General features: G+C 47.4%; 1 protein-coding gene across 1 annotated transcript in view; it reads left to right on the forward strand.

Annotated features, from left to right (window-relative positions):
- Positions 1-597: 597 nt before the first annotated feature.
- The window catches only part of kif26ba (kinesin family member 26Ba), a 275,252-nt gene continuing 261,617 nt past the window's right edge, over positions 598-14,232 (forward strand). Inside the window, exons 1-2 of the mRNA XM_067988624.1 lie at positions 598-1,081; positions 1,238-1,639. Coding sequence (XP_067844725.1) covers positions 1,022-1,081; positions 1,238-1,639 — 462 coding nt within the window. The 5' untranslated portion in view covers positions 598-1,021. The remainder of the gene's footprint in view (positions 1,082-1,237; positions 1,640-14,232) is intronic.

The following is a 14,232-nucleotide window of genomic DNA, read 5'->3' on the forward strand; positions in this document are numbered from 1 at the left end:
CTCCCCTCCACCTCTCAAAAATAAAACCCCATGCCCTGTCCGAGCGGCTGTGCTGGGCACGCACACACCAGCGGTATGTGCCTTTATAATGTCAGCCTGGAAGCCGTGTCGAGCCGAGCCGAGTCGAGCTTTATCGAGCCGAGCCCGAGCCGCTCCGCCAGCTGTTGCGGTGCGCGGTATTGGGTGGCTGCGGGGAGCCGAGCCGAGCCTTGTCGAGCCGAGCTTTGTCGAGCCGAGCCCTGCCGAGCCGAGCTTTGTCGAGCCGTGCCGAGCCGAGCTTTGTCGAGCCGTGCCGAGCCGAGCTTTGTCGAGCCGAGCCGAGCCTTGTCGAGCCGAGCTTTGTCGAGCCGAGCCCTGCCGAGCCGAGCTTTGTCGAGCCGAGCCCTGCCGAGCCGAGCTTTGTCGAGCCGAGCCCTGCCGAGCCGAGCTTTGTCGAGCCGAGCCGAGCCGCCCGTCAGCTGTTTGCGGTGCGCGGCATTGGGCGGCTGGGACGAGGCGAGCCGAGCCGAGCCGAGCCCCCCGAGCCCCGCCCACACGGCTGGCTCGCTGGAGTTTTGGCACATTTCATTTTAACCCGAGTCGCTTTGGTGGAAGAGAAAAAAAAAAGCCGATGCTGAAAAAGTGTCCAAGTTAAGTGCAGCGCCGCCGCCTCCTCCTCCTCCTCCTCCCCGGCACCCTGACTTCAGGGACTTAAACCTTCTGCAGACTCCACTCAATCTCTGCAACAAGAACAGGAGAAAAAGGGAGCAGTTTATCCTCTCTCTTGCTCTTAAAAAAAATGTAGAAACGGACAGTCCTGGAATGAGGGGCAATGTGTGACTCGGGACATACATCCAGCAGAAATGATGTGATCACAGGGCTGGTGAAGTTTATTTTTCCTTGGCAGTGATATTATTAGCTCCTTGTGCTCTCGGTTGGTGCAGCGTCCCCGGGACCTTGGCTACTCGTTGTGTGCCGAATCAGTTCAGTAATAAAACCGGGGAGAGGGAGAGAGAGAGAGGGGGAAAAAATCTTATTTAATATGAATTCTGTGTCTGGAAGCAAAGAGCGGGCTGTTTTTGCAAGGAATCGAAAGCATGTGGTAAGTGTTGTAGCTCCTGAGATTGATTTATTTTTAAAAAACTATTTGAGATATTGCAAATCGATTGTAAATGTGTAAGAAAACGGCAGGGTTTTTTTTTTGCTGTGAGTTGATTTTTAATGTGTGTGTTGTGTGTTTTTTTTTATATATAAAAAGGGGACGGAGAGTTATTCACCTACAAAACTGGCAACTTTCACCCCCGAAAGCTGGTACAGGAAAGGGTTTCAGATGTGCGAGGATTCACGGACTGCCAACCGACCCGCCCCCGAGGGAGCTGGATCCGTCCCGGGTTCGGGCACCGCTTCCCCGGGTTCGAGCACCGGTTCTCCCGGCTCGTCTTTCACCGGTTCCCCGGGCTCGGGCAGCGGATCGCCGGGTTCTTTCGCTGGATCTTCCCCGGGCTCGTCTTTCACCGGCTCCCCGGGCTCGGGCACCGGGTCCCCGGGCTCTTGCGGTTCTGAAGATAAAGGGATTTGGTGTGAGAACTGCAACACCAGGCTGGTGGAGCTGAAGAGACAGGCGCTGAAGATGATGATCCCGGGCGCTTTTTCTAGCAAGGTATGTGTGAGGCTCGACACATTTATGTTGCCACACAGATCAAATCTCTCTGTACCTACAGATCGAACCTTACCGGAACATTTAGCACAGGCCGGGGCTGCAGATTAGGTGGAGATGGGGAGGGAGAGGGGTGAATAGGGATAGTATTTTATCGATCGTAAGATTGTAATCGATTCTCTGCTTCAGCTCCGAGAAAGACATCCATTAGAAACGGATCATTAACAATGTCACTTTATAAGGGAGATTCTCCCACTCTGACAATGATATAATATTTATGTGTTGGAATGTTGATGCTTTAACATATACTAGGAGGTCAAAAATCTTCAGAAGTGGCAATATAATTTGTTTAAAATCCTCCCACTATATATTGGGGTCCATCGTCAATGCTGGACTGATTGACGGGAATTTAGCAGTATATATATATCCTATAGTTTAATATGCGAAATCAAAATATTATATTCAAAAGCCCCACCGCAGCAGCAGCTCGTGTGTAATTGCTGATCCTCACTGGTGTGAACCATTTTGCACCCCAGGTACGAAGGCGAAATAAAATCCGTGTTTGTGCAATTTAAAATAGGCAGCGATGCAGCGTAAAGGTTGGGCGATTATAAAGAGTGTGTGCATTTATAGAGAATGCGTGTATGTAAGTGAATTATATATGTTAACTGCTCTCTGCGAGCAAATGGACGAGCATTGCCGTGTGATGGCAGAGGAGGAATGCCGGGTATGATTCGGTCTGTTCCCGGGGATTGCAGGCAGCTCCACAGACCGATCGATCTGTACAGTAATCTTCCTCTCCCCCTTTAACCGTGCACTGAGCGGCCGCTGGAGATTGCAGCGAGGAGCGAGCCGCTCGCAGGATCACCGAGCGGCGAAGGTTCATTTGTTCATTCATTCATTCCTAGTGCTGCAGTACCTGATGCTTGCTGCAGATATTTTTTTTTGCTAATCCCAGTGGTTTCGTGTTGCGCTCCAGACGGTTACTATCAAATCGGAAAGGGGAAAAACAGGACTCTCTCTTTTCCCCCCATCAGCGTGGTTGCCCCGTCTAATCCACATTCTCTCGGGCGGAGGGGGCCGAATATTTAACAGAAATACATGTTTCCCCCTCCCTCTCTTAAAGCAAATATGAGGATATTTGCACACAGAAGGCAAGAGCAATGAACTTGCACCAGCCTGGGTGGTTCGAGATAAGATATTGCCGTATTATACTTACAAGGATAAAGAGACCGGATTCATTGAGAACTGCTAATCTGTGTTAAATTAAAGCTATCTATCGTATATATATATATATATAATTCTTTCATTTGTATTGAATATAATATATTACACAATATTTTTTGTTGAATGGGAGAGGCGCGTCATGGTGTTCTGAATACATGCACACACATCCATACATAGAATCATACAGCACAGAAGGAGGCCATTCAGCCCATCGTGCCTATGCCTCTTTGAAAGAGCTATCCAATTAGTCCCACTCTTTCCCCATAGCCCTGCATGTTTTCCCCTTTTTAAGTATTTATCCAATTCCCCTTTTGAAAGTTACTATTGAATCTGCTTCCACCACCCTTTCAGGCAGCGCATTCCAGATCATATCAACTCGCTACGGTAAAAAAAATCTCCTCATCTCCCCCCTAATTCTTTTGCTAATCATCCTAAATCTGTCTCCTCCAGTGGGAACAGTTTCTCCCTATTTACTCTATCAAAACCGCATCATAATTTTGAAAAAATGCAGTGTGCACTCACATATATTTATACTGGTCGTGTGCTGCATTATTCCCCATCAACTCGCCTCTCTGTGGAATAGAAATTGCGCAGAGAGCGCCGAGCTGTTGGGGGAGTAACGCAGCACACGACCGGGATAGCAATTCAAATCCCCGGGGAGCGGCTTGCCTTCTATTTGCAAAAATGACTCGGGCAGGGACCGAGCCTGGTCAACCGGCTGTGTGGGAAAAGGTGCTGCTGGCGGAGGTGTTAATAATCCTTCCGGGGAGGCTCATTAAACAGATCGCCCCGGCCAGGTGTCTGCAGACAGAAGCCAAGTATTTGAATGCGAGCCGTGGCCATGTTCAAGGGGAATGGAAGGCAGTCGATTCTCACCTCCCTCAGCTCCCCCCCCCCCTCTCCTCCAGAGTGTGATTCCTGCACAATCCTAGGTCTGATGGCCCTCGTCCAGCTGCTTATTATCTTGTGCAGTGCCCCGGTGTCACCAACATTATATCTGAACAGGTTTGCTGCTGACTAATTGATACATAACTCCCATTACTTTCCGAAGATAGGCTGAGCAGGAAGCCAGTGTTTGGCCATGACTGTAAACCTCGATCTCTCATGCCTCGCAGAGACGAGATGAATTGGACCAGAATTATAGGGAGGTTTCAGTGTTGGGGTACCAAACCTCGAGCTGGCAAAAATCTAAATATCAGCGAGAGAATTTGGAGACGTACGGGCTCCGGCTCCGAGTATGGGAATGTCCAGACTATAAACCTGTAAAATGAATCGGCGACCAGATGCTTTTTGAAGCCGGTCTCGTATATTTCTGTTAATGAAATGATGCTGAGGGGAGAGGTTTTTGATAATTGATTTAAAACGCAATCGGAATAGTTGTGTGTGTGAGAGAGAGAGAGAGAGTTAGTCTGGGCTCCAGGTACAGAAGCGGCTGTCTGATCAGCTCTTCCGACATGAAATCCCCCCACCCCCCAGGACCTGATCAGAGAGCCGCTTCTCCAATACTCACCTCACGGCGATGGGCAGTAACTTTTGAATACCTTCCTGTTTAAAAGGACTTTGGGATCCGGTCCATTTTAAAGTTGGCCCTTAATAAAGCTTCATTTCGGGACTCTTCTTATTTCCTGCTCCTTTTATAACCGCTAGCAGCAATAATGAAATATCGACATTTCCGTGGGGGGCGCAGTTTTCCTTGTCCAGAGGCACAAACTCGCACAATAAACATTTAAGCACGGCTAGAAAGAGTGTGGGCTGGTAACATCAGCAGCACACCTGGAAAGAAGGAGCTGGATTTTATAGCCGGCTAAAATCTCGAGTCTGTGGAATGTGTGAGTTCCTGTGTGTGGTCTGTGTTTCTGTAGGAGTGTGTGTTTCTGTCTGAATGTGTGTATGGGAGTTCCTGTATGAGTGTGGGTTTCTGCATGAGTGTGTGTGTGTTTAAAGCCGGCTTTCCTCTTTCCCTGGTTCTTACAGGATGTCTTTAGTGCAGATGCAGTGTGCACGGACTATCCCTTACAGACTGTGGATGTGCACTACTCTCAGTCTCAGTGCAGCGTTTCCCTTATCTGGGTCAGTTTGCAGTGCTGTAACCACATTTAGTAACACGTTAATATTGGGAGCGCCATCACCTGTCTTATTTTGTTGCATTGTCTCCCTTAAATCACCTGTGCGACGCAGACATCGATAAAATGCAAGGATGTTCTTTGACCTTGGGAGTGTACAGAATGCTTTCGAGCCATTTATTGTAGTGTCATGAGAAGGGCCGGTATTAAGTGGAATACCTGTACCTGTAGTGGGAAGTATTATTGAAAAGCAACTGATGTGGGTCAGAGGTTTTCCTTACCCAGTAAAGAATGTGGAGTTTAAAATAAATTGATTCCAGTGAAATATTCGGGCAGTTTTTCTGACACTTTCTGTTTGAACAATATCAGGTCGTGTGGCTAGTGTTGCCACTGTGTTTATTCCTTTGACTCTTGTTTAACTGTAATTGCCGAGGGAGTTGCTTTCTGATTAACATTGTTTGTCATAACCTTGTGATCGCATTCGTGGTATTTGCACTTGTAAAACCCACTCGGTTTCACAAGATGGGGCCAATTGCTTTATTAAGACAACATTTTGCTGGAACGCAACCACGGTTCCGCGCTCTTCCAGCAATGGCTGGAGTGTTAGCCCCAGTACCTCGGGTTTGCAGTGCTAGCTTTCCTGAACCCAGTCAAGTCCCCAGTCCAAATGCCGTGTCATTCAAATCTGCCAAGCACGGGGCCTCGCCTGGGCTCGGAGCCTTTTCCAGTCCTTGGCCAGGGTGGTGCGTGTTAGCAGAGGGTCGATTCAAGCAGGCATCTCCCGTCGCCACTTGCTTGCAAGAATGCCCGGCTGCCAACTGCCCGGGACGTGGCAGCGGAGATGGCAGAGTGCTCTGGCGTTTCCGACAGCCTGGCGGTCATTCGTGCGTACAGAGATGCTGCATTGTGGAACTCAAGTCAACCCTGCCGTTTTCTGGGACACTTAACCCTTTGTTGCCCTTTGTTTAAAAAAATAACTGTCTTTAACTATTTTCCTGATGACCTGCCGCTGGATAGGGATCAGGAGCAGGATCCCTGGCTGTTTTTGGATTTGTGCCTGGGGGTCCTCGGATGCCTTATTACCGTGACCACTGCTCCAGCTGAGATGAGCTTAGCTCAGCATGGGGCAAGCATTAAGCTTGGGTCCTGGTTTATGTGGCTCAGTACCACAACCAGCTGGTGCCTTTAAGCACTGAGCTGGGGGAGGGGCACACATTCTTATGGCGGGACTCCCTATTGGAATGATTGGCCTTAAAGTCATTTTATGTTGCTGTTAAGAGTGCTGGATGAACATTGCTTAGTTGTAGACTCAGTACTTCTGAGCAGCGCACTCCCCTTTCGACTTCACATGCCACACTCAGGTCCTTATTGGGCCTGTTGTAGGGCCAATAGGAAGTAGCCCCATCTTCTCCCTGCCTCTGACTTCCACTCCCATGAAAACCTGAGCCTCGGACTCCATCGTGTTCACCTCCATTACCTAGCGGGCAGGCAAAAGTGGGAGTGTTGCCCTATCTGTGTAAAAATACGTCAGCCGTGACTCAGTGGGTAGCACTGTCGCCCCATGAGACAGAAGATTGTGGGTTCATAATCCCCCCCCCCTCAGAGAATTGAGCACAAAATCTAGGCTGACACTCCTGTGCAGTATTGCACAGTCGGAGGTGCCGTCTTTGAGATGAGATGTTAAACTGAGGCCCCGTCCGCCCTCACAGGTGGATGTAAAAGATCCCATGGCACTATTTGAAGAAGAGCAGGGGAGTTCCTGGTGACATGGCCAATATTTATCCCTCAATTGGCATTAAAAAAGATGGAATATCTGGTCATTATCACGTTGCTGTTTGTGGGATCTTGCTGTGCGCAAATTGACTGCCGCGTTTCCTACATTACAACAGTGACTACACTTCAAAAAGTACTTCATCGGCTTTGTAAGGCGTTTTGGGACGTCCTGAGGACGTGAAAGGCTCTGCAAGTTCGCACTTTCTTAAAGCACCTTTTTAATTGAGAGCTGGTTTGCAGCTGGAGAGCAATCAGAGGGAGCAAGAGCGGAAGATCACGGAGGGGTGTTCATTTAAAAAGTTACAAAGTGGACTAATTTTTAATGACTGCCAAATGCCTCAGCAGGTTAGGATGAAGCCGATTAGAGAGCAGACCAGATGTCCTGCAAGGTTAAACGGATTTTTCAAGGGGTGGGTGGGGGGGAAGGGTGTGGGGAGAATGCAGAAATGTAAATATTTGGTTCGGCAAGCAGATGGCAGCGGCTTGCTAGAGGCTTGACTCTTGTTTCACCAATGCTGTTGCTGGTCAGTTCTGATCTCGGGTTTCAGGCATTAAACTGGCCCACAGCTTTTATGGAAGGTCAAAGCAGCTCATAAACTGAGACACGCAATTAAAATAGCATTCACCAGTAATGACATGCTCTCTGGTTGGGGGGTGGTTGCCAGTTGGGGTAATAGGAAGTTACAAAGATAACCTCCTATGAAGTGATGACCATGTGCTCTGTCCTTATTTTTGCTGCTAGTTTCATTTTTCCACCCCCCCACCCCACACAAAGTCCAGTTGATTCCTGAATCAAACACGCCATCTGCTAATTAGATTATATTGAGCTCCTGTGTACAAAGCCACTCACATCGCATAGAGTTCCAGCCATGATACTTAAACTTACCAGTCTCAGTGGGCAGATGCATCCCCAGAGTGAAACTGAGCTGTGTCGATCATTAAGATACCAGGTTCGAGTCCTATAATGTGCTGAGCACTCTGATCTCAGCCATGACATTTGAGGGGCTGCTATAACTGACCTCAGTGCCATTGGGCTAGGGAGAACGAGACAAAAAGCAGCCAGGGTTCCCGGTCCTGAATCATTATCCAATGAGTCCTGTTGGAAAATGTAAAAGTGTAGATGTTGGTTGTGATGCCCCTTATGACTGAATAGCCTGGTTAAGAATGGACACCTGGGTGAGGTGCTGGAGATCTGCTGGTAAGTGTGGAATTGTACCCGGGGGATGCATCAATCCCTTCAGGAGAACAGTGGAGAAAATGCTAATGCTTGCATTTATATAGCGCTTTTGACTTTGTGAAGTGGGTGACTGTTGCTATGTCAGCAAACGCTGCACTTTTCTGCACCAACAACATTCCACAAACAGCAACGAGAAGAATGGTGAATGCACATGCTTTTTTTTTGGTGGAGGAAGGAATGTTGGCCAGGACATGGGGGAGAACTCCCCGATCCTCTCCATATCGTGCATGGGATACTTAATGTCGACCTGAACCAGATCAGACTTTGATTTAATGTCATATCCAAAGGAGAGCACTTCATAGGAGGCTATCCCTGTAATTTCCTCCAGCCTTATAACCCTCTGAGATCTCTGTGTTCTTCCAACTCTGGCCCCTTGGGCATCCCCCTACTTCTTTTGCCTCACAATTGATGGCCAAGTCTCTGGAATCCCCTCACCAAACTTCTGTGCCTCTCCACCTCTCTCTTCTCTCTTAAGACGCTGCTTAAAATCTACCTCTTTGACCAAGCGTTAGGTCATCTGTCCTAATGTCTCCTTTGGCTCGGTGTCAAGTTTTGTCTGATTATTCCCCTATGAAGCACCTTGAAACGTTTTACTGTGTTAAAGGCGCTATATAAACAAAAGTTGTCATTGTTATATTGTCATCCTTGATTATATTCTCAAGTCCTACCATGGGGCTTGAACCCACAACCCACGACCCAGAGGCGAGAGTAGTACCAGCTATGCCAAATTGATGCAGATTGGAGAAGTTAAAAGAAGTTAAAAGAAGCACCAATATTTAATGCTGATGAGGCTGAAATTCTTTTTGATTAGCACATTGAATGCATTCTATATTTGTGCATAACATATTTTAATTCAATTATAGTTTGGGTGATTACATGTAATACAATCCTATACATTGGTCTTGTACATTAGTCTGCCTCCATTTTTAAAGATAGTTTATAGAAATTCTGTTTCTTGGCAAAGTAGCTCTACAGAGACTTAAGCATAAAATCTAGTCTGATGCTTCAGTGCAGTACTGAGGGAGCTCTGCACTGTCGAAGGAGCTGTCTTTTGGATGAGATGTTAAACCGAGGCCCTGTCTGTCTATCAGGTGGATGTAAAAGATCCCATGGCACTATTTCGAAGAAAATCAGGGGAGTTCTCCCCGGTGTCTTGGTCAATCAACACTTAAAAACAGATTATCTTGTCATTTATCTCATTGCTGTTTGTGGGAGCTTGCTGTGCACAAGTTGGCTGCCGTGTTTCCTACATTACAACAGTGATTACACTTCAAAAAAGTAAATCATTGGCTGTAAAGCACTTTGGGACGTCCTGAGGTCGTGAAAGGCGCTAAATGAATGCAAGTTCTTTCTTCTTTCTTTCTTTATGTTTATCAGAATTCAGCTGCACGTTGATTTTCTACGCCATACTTGCAGGCCAGCGGAGATGATGGTTGATGTTTGAAAATGGTAGAGGTTGCGTTTACCCCCCCAGGTAGGTTCCTAATCTTAGCAGGAACGTTGCAGTGAGACACCGCGAGAGGAGAGGGGGTGAAGAACATAAAAGAAAATTAAACTGCATCACTGTTGCACATTTTCTGATACCCTGTTTGGGCCGAGGCCTGAATTCTCAATCCTCTGAGACGGGGGATGTTGTATGGTTGAGAGAGACCGGGGGCGGAGAGACTAAGGAAACAAAAGAAAGCAACTACAAAAAAGGAGGGGAAGGATCAACAAATTGAACTAATAAAACACTTTTTTCTCTGTTTGTAGGCAGCCCACTATTTTTCTTTTACTGAATGCTTCATGGTTGGGTGCCAGAGATCTCTTACTTGAGTGGGGAGTTAGACATAAGCAGTATTTTCCACTTCCCAATATAACTCACCGATACAGTGTCCACTTCCACCCAATTGCTCATCTAAGAATTGGGTAAACTCACTCAACTGAAGGAGGCAGATTCGGGTGACCAGAAGACCTGGGACTTGAACCAATCACCGTCTGCTTGAGAAGTAAATGTTGTACTTATCAAACCAATAGATTCACACAATTGCATCACTGGACTAACACGCGATTTCTTTTATCAATCGTGTCTTCAGCTGCCTAGGCTCGAAGCTCTAGAATTCCCTCCCTGAACCTCTCCGCCTCTCCACCTCTCCTCCTTTAAGACGCTCCTTAAAACCTACCTCTTTGACCAAGCTTTTGGTCACCTGTCCTAATATCTCCTTATGTGGCTCGGTGTCAAATTTTTGTCTGATTACGCTCCTGTGAAGCAGCTTGGGACGTTTTACTACCTTAAAGGCACTATATAAATGCAAGTTGTTGTTGTTATTGGATCATTTCAGGGACTGATATGAAGTAAATCATCTGTACTATTTCATATGAGCCAGCCTGAGAGGTGACACCCTCTTAGGCACGACTAAGTTCTGTTAGGATGTTCCTGTGTCATGAGGTTGGCAGAGCATTTTTTTAAAGGAACTGTTCTAATCACTCTTGAACGGTTCCTGATTTATCTTTGACTTTTTACAACCTTTGTTGGGGTCCTGCACTGTGGGCCTTGCCCCTCACCGTTAAAGTTAAATCTACACAGTCATTGCTTTGGTTTGTCCTTCTAGTTGTGCAAAAACATTTCTGTTGTATATAATGTAGCCACAATTAGAATCCAGCGGTGCAGTAATACAGGGTGAAGCCTGTAGAGGGAGCTATTTTAGGACATCCAGTTGTGATTGAAAATGTTTGAAAGAAAATGGCTGCTTGAAAGGTATTCTGTGATATTTTCGCATGCAGTTCAGTAAGCAGGACCCTAGGTATTACAGGTCAACATAATCCAGCTCCTTATATTTCAGGGCAGTTTGTACAGTAGTTGGGGCCACATTAAACAGCTGGGCATGCTCAAATGAAAACAGAAAACGCTGGAAACGCACAGCAGGTCAGGCAGCATCTGTGAAGAGAAAAGAAACATCAACATTTTGGATGCCTGCCTTTCATGAGAACGGAAGAATTAAAAGATAAACATTTCAGTCGGGTGGGAAAGAAAGGATAGGGGAGAGAATCAAGGGATGTTCTGATCACGGAGGGGGAGTTAATGGGCTGCTTAATGGAAAATGGTTAGATGTTCTAGGGACCTGGGTGACACTGGAATGGCTGCATTTATTGCCCAGTCACAGTATGCTGGCTAGTGGAAGGAACAGGTGTTTAAGGTGGTACCGTAATGAGGCAGCTCCCAGCATTTAACCCAAAGCACTGAATTATCCTGAATCTTGTGCACAGCCCAAAGTTGCTGAAGTTCTTCCATCTGTAAGTTGGTGCAGAAAGTGAGCGCTGCCCTAAACTGCAGCTTTACAAATCACACATGCCCACAGGATGATGACAACTGTGCTTAGCAATGAAAGAGAGACTTATATTTCTATAGCACCTTTCACAACCTCAGGATGTCCCAAAGCACTTTGCAGCCAATTAAGTACTTTTGAAGTGTAGTCACTGTTGTAATGTAGGAAACACAGCAGCCAATTTACACACAGCAAGGTGATAAATTACCAGATAATCTATTTTAGTGACATATAGGTTGAGGGATAAATATTGGCTAGGACACTAGGGGAGACCTCCCCTCCTCTCCAAAGTAGTACCATGGAATCCTTTACGTCCACCTGAGAGGGTAGACTGGGCCTTGGTTTATCACCTCATCCGAAAGACGGGACCTCCCACAGTGCAGCACTCCCTGAGTACTGCAATGGAGTGTTAACCTAGATTTTGAGCTCAAGTCTCTGGAGTGGGACTTGAACCCACAACCTTAGGAATGAGAGGCGAGAGTGCTACCCACTGAGCCACAGCTGGCACATTTAAGGGCCAAAAGAGAAAGGTGTCATTCCGACTGCAAGCAGGTAACTGTTGAATCAGTCAAGGTTCTAACAGAGGAAATTTTGTGGCAGCTAGTTCTGACTGCAGCCTTCCGCAAGGCTTAGTCAGCCATGCAGAGATGTTGACTGTGGCATGCGGGAGGCAGGAGGGAGTTTGCCTGAGAGTCAGCTGTTAAGGACGTGTCATCTGTGCAGCGAAGGGATGTTTCGATGTTGTTCCATTCATACCGTGGGGCGTGGGAGGAAGTCTGTTTAAACAAGGGCGATTAAGCAGCCAAGCTCTGGGGGGGACAGTCTCAGGTAGAGGCAGTTTGCCGTTCTTTTAGCAGCGAGGGAAGGGCAGCAGGATGCCTTTTTTTTTTGCCCCCCCCTTCTCCCGGTGAAGCTCCGATGCAGAGTGAGGAGAAAAGCAGGATGCTGATTAATTGCTCACTGCACGCTCCGGTGGCAAGCTGACATTCTCAGGTGGCAGTTTCCCAGCAGCTTCCTTTCCAAATGGAGCTGGCTTGGCTGCCTCCTCTTTCGACAGCTTCATTACACAGGCCTCGATGACACTTCAAGATAAGATGAGGGAGTCTGACAGGATTTATTTGTTTTCTAACAACAGATAACTGTGCTGTTGATTATCAGAGAGAGGGAAAAAAAAGAAGACTTGGCTGGAAATAAATGTGGCAAATGAGCAATTTGCTCCCCCTTCCCCACTTCAGAGTACATCAATGCAATGCACGTACACAATTCGCAGTGGAGATGATTGGATTGGGGAACTTGGTGAGAATTCTATTGGTTATCTGCATAAACCATCTTCTGAGGCACTGGTGCCTAGATCCTGTACACTGAAGGCACTGACCTTGCCTCTGGCTCAATAGCAACATTTCTACTCCCACTTGGCCGATGCATTTTTAACCTTCATTGTAAATCCAAATCACTCCTCACAAAACCGTTCTTTCCAAGCCCCTTTGGTAATAATTGAGAAGGGTGAGGGGTCTCTCTGGTGGAATCGGAGCCCACCAGAGAGACTCATCCACTGTGAGCGAACTCTTTTCCCCCTAATAGCTATTGTTCCCCCACCCCTCCGTGCTTAAGTGGTGCCGTCTGAAAACCAAGCTGAATTTAATCATTCTATTAGAGCTATAATTGGACTCCGCTGAAATATTGAATGCTTTGAGGTAGGCTGCGTGCTTTCGGAATTGTGCCCTTGAGTCTGTAGTTTTTACACTGAACGCTGCCGACTTAAAGCTACACTGGCTCTCACCGGGGAGGGGGGAGAGGTGGCATCCCTGACACTAGTCGTCCAATAATTCAGCTGTCAGCTGTGGCTCACTGGGTGGCACTCCTGCCTCCTGCTATTCATGAAGGTTGTGGGTTCAAACCCTGCTCTAGAGACTTGAGCATAAAAGTTAGGCTGACATTCCAGTGCTGCACTGTCACTGTCGGTGTAGTTTTTTCGGTGAGATGTTAAACTGCGGTCCCTTCTGTCCTCCTGTGGGACCTTGCTGTGTACAAATTGGCTGCTGTGTTTCACAGGAAGGGAGAGCAGGGGACTGATCACTTTGGTACAATAGATGGTGCTCGTCTGGCGTTCAGGCTACGGCTTGCCCGTTGGACCGGAATAGAAGAAACTTTTATATTTGGCCACTAGACGTGACCTGGGAATGCTTAGTCCTGACACCGGGCGCCTGGAATAGAAAAGTGTGCTGCATTTCCCGACACTGACATCAATCACTTTGCTCAGCAGTAAAGTTCACCCAAAGGAAAATGAGATATAAAATGTTCAAGAACGCCAGACAGAAAGAGCAGTGGTTCCAGTCAGCCCAAATGCACTGATCACTTAAGTGAGACAGACATCGACTCCAGATGTCCACACAGACCTGGCTGGCATCCCGTCTTAACATCATTCAGCATGCTGGATGGTTGTGGTCACTTTGACCTGGATGTGGATGATTTAATGAGGGGGAGCAGAAACACACATTGTGACTAGAAGCCTTTGCTTTTTTAAAAAAAAGTTATTGTCGTTTCTTTCTCTCTCTCTCTTTCTCTCTCTCTCATTTTTGTCCCCTTGTCCTTCTCGTCTTCTTGCTGGGGTTTGGTTCCATGGGCCACACGTGAGCCAAGACAATGGGTGCCGTTCAGCTATTCAACCATGGGGATTGTCACCGGGTGCTGCCCAGGCCGATTTTATTTGGGTCCTCCTTAGGTGCTGAGGCCACCTGTAGGCCCATATGGCTATCTTCACTGAGAGGCAACGCAACACGAGCCGAGGATTGAACCCAGGACCATTCCGGGCCTGTATGACTCAGTGCACCACACCAGGCAGCATGTTTAACCACTAGTGGGGGGAGCACCGAGCACTACTTGTGCTTTGCGTCCTCTTGAGTTTTAAAGAGTCGGTAGGTTGCATCGAGCGGTTGGGGTAAAATGCAGTGTTGGGGACTGATGCCTCTGATCGGAGGAGACATTGGACAG

This window comes from Heptranchias perlo, chromosome 8, assembly GCF_035084215.1.
Source record: "Heptranchias perlo isolate sHepPer1 chromosome 8, sHepPer1.hap1, whole genome shotgun sequence".
Classification (NCBI taxonomy): Eukaryota; Metazoa; Chordata; class Chondrichthyes; order Hexanchiformes; family Hexanchidae; genus Heptranchias; species Heptranchias perlo.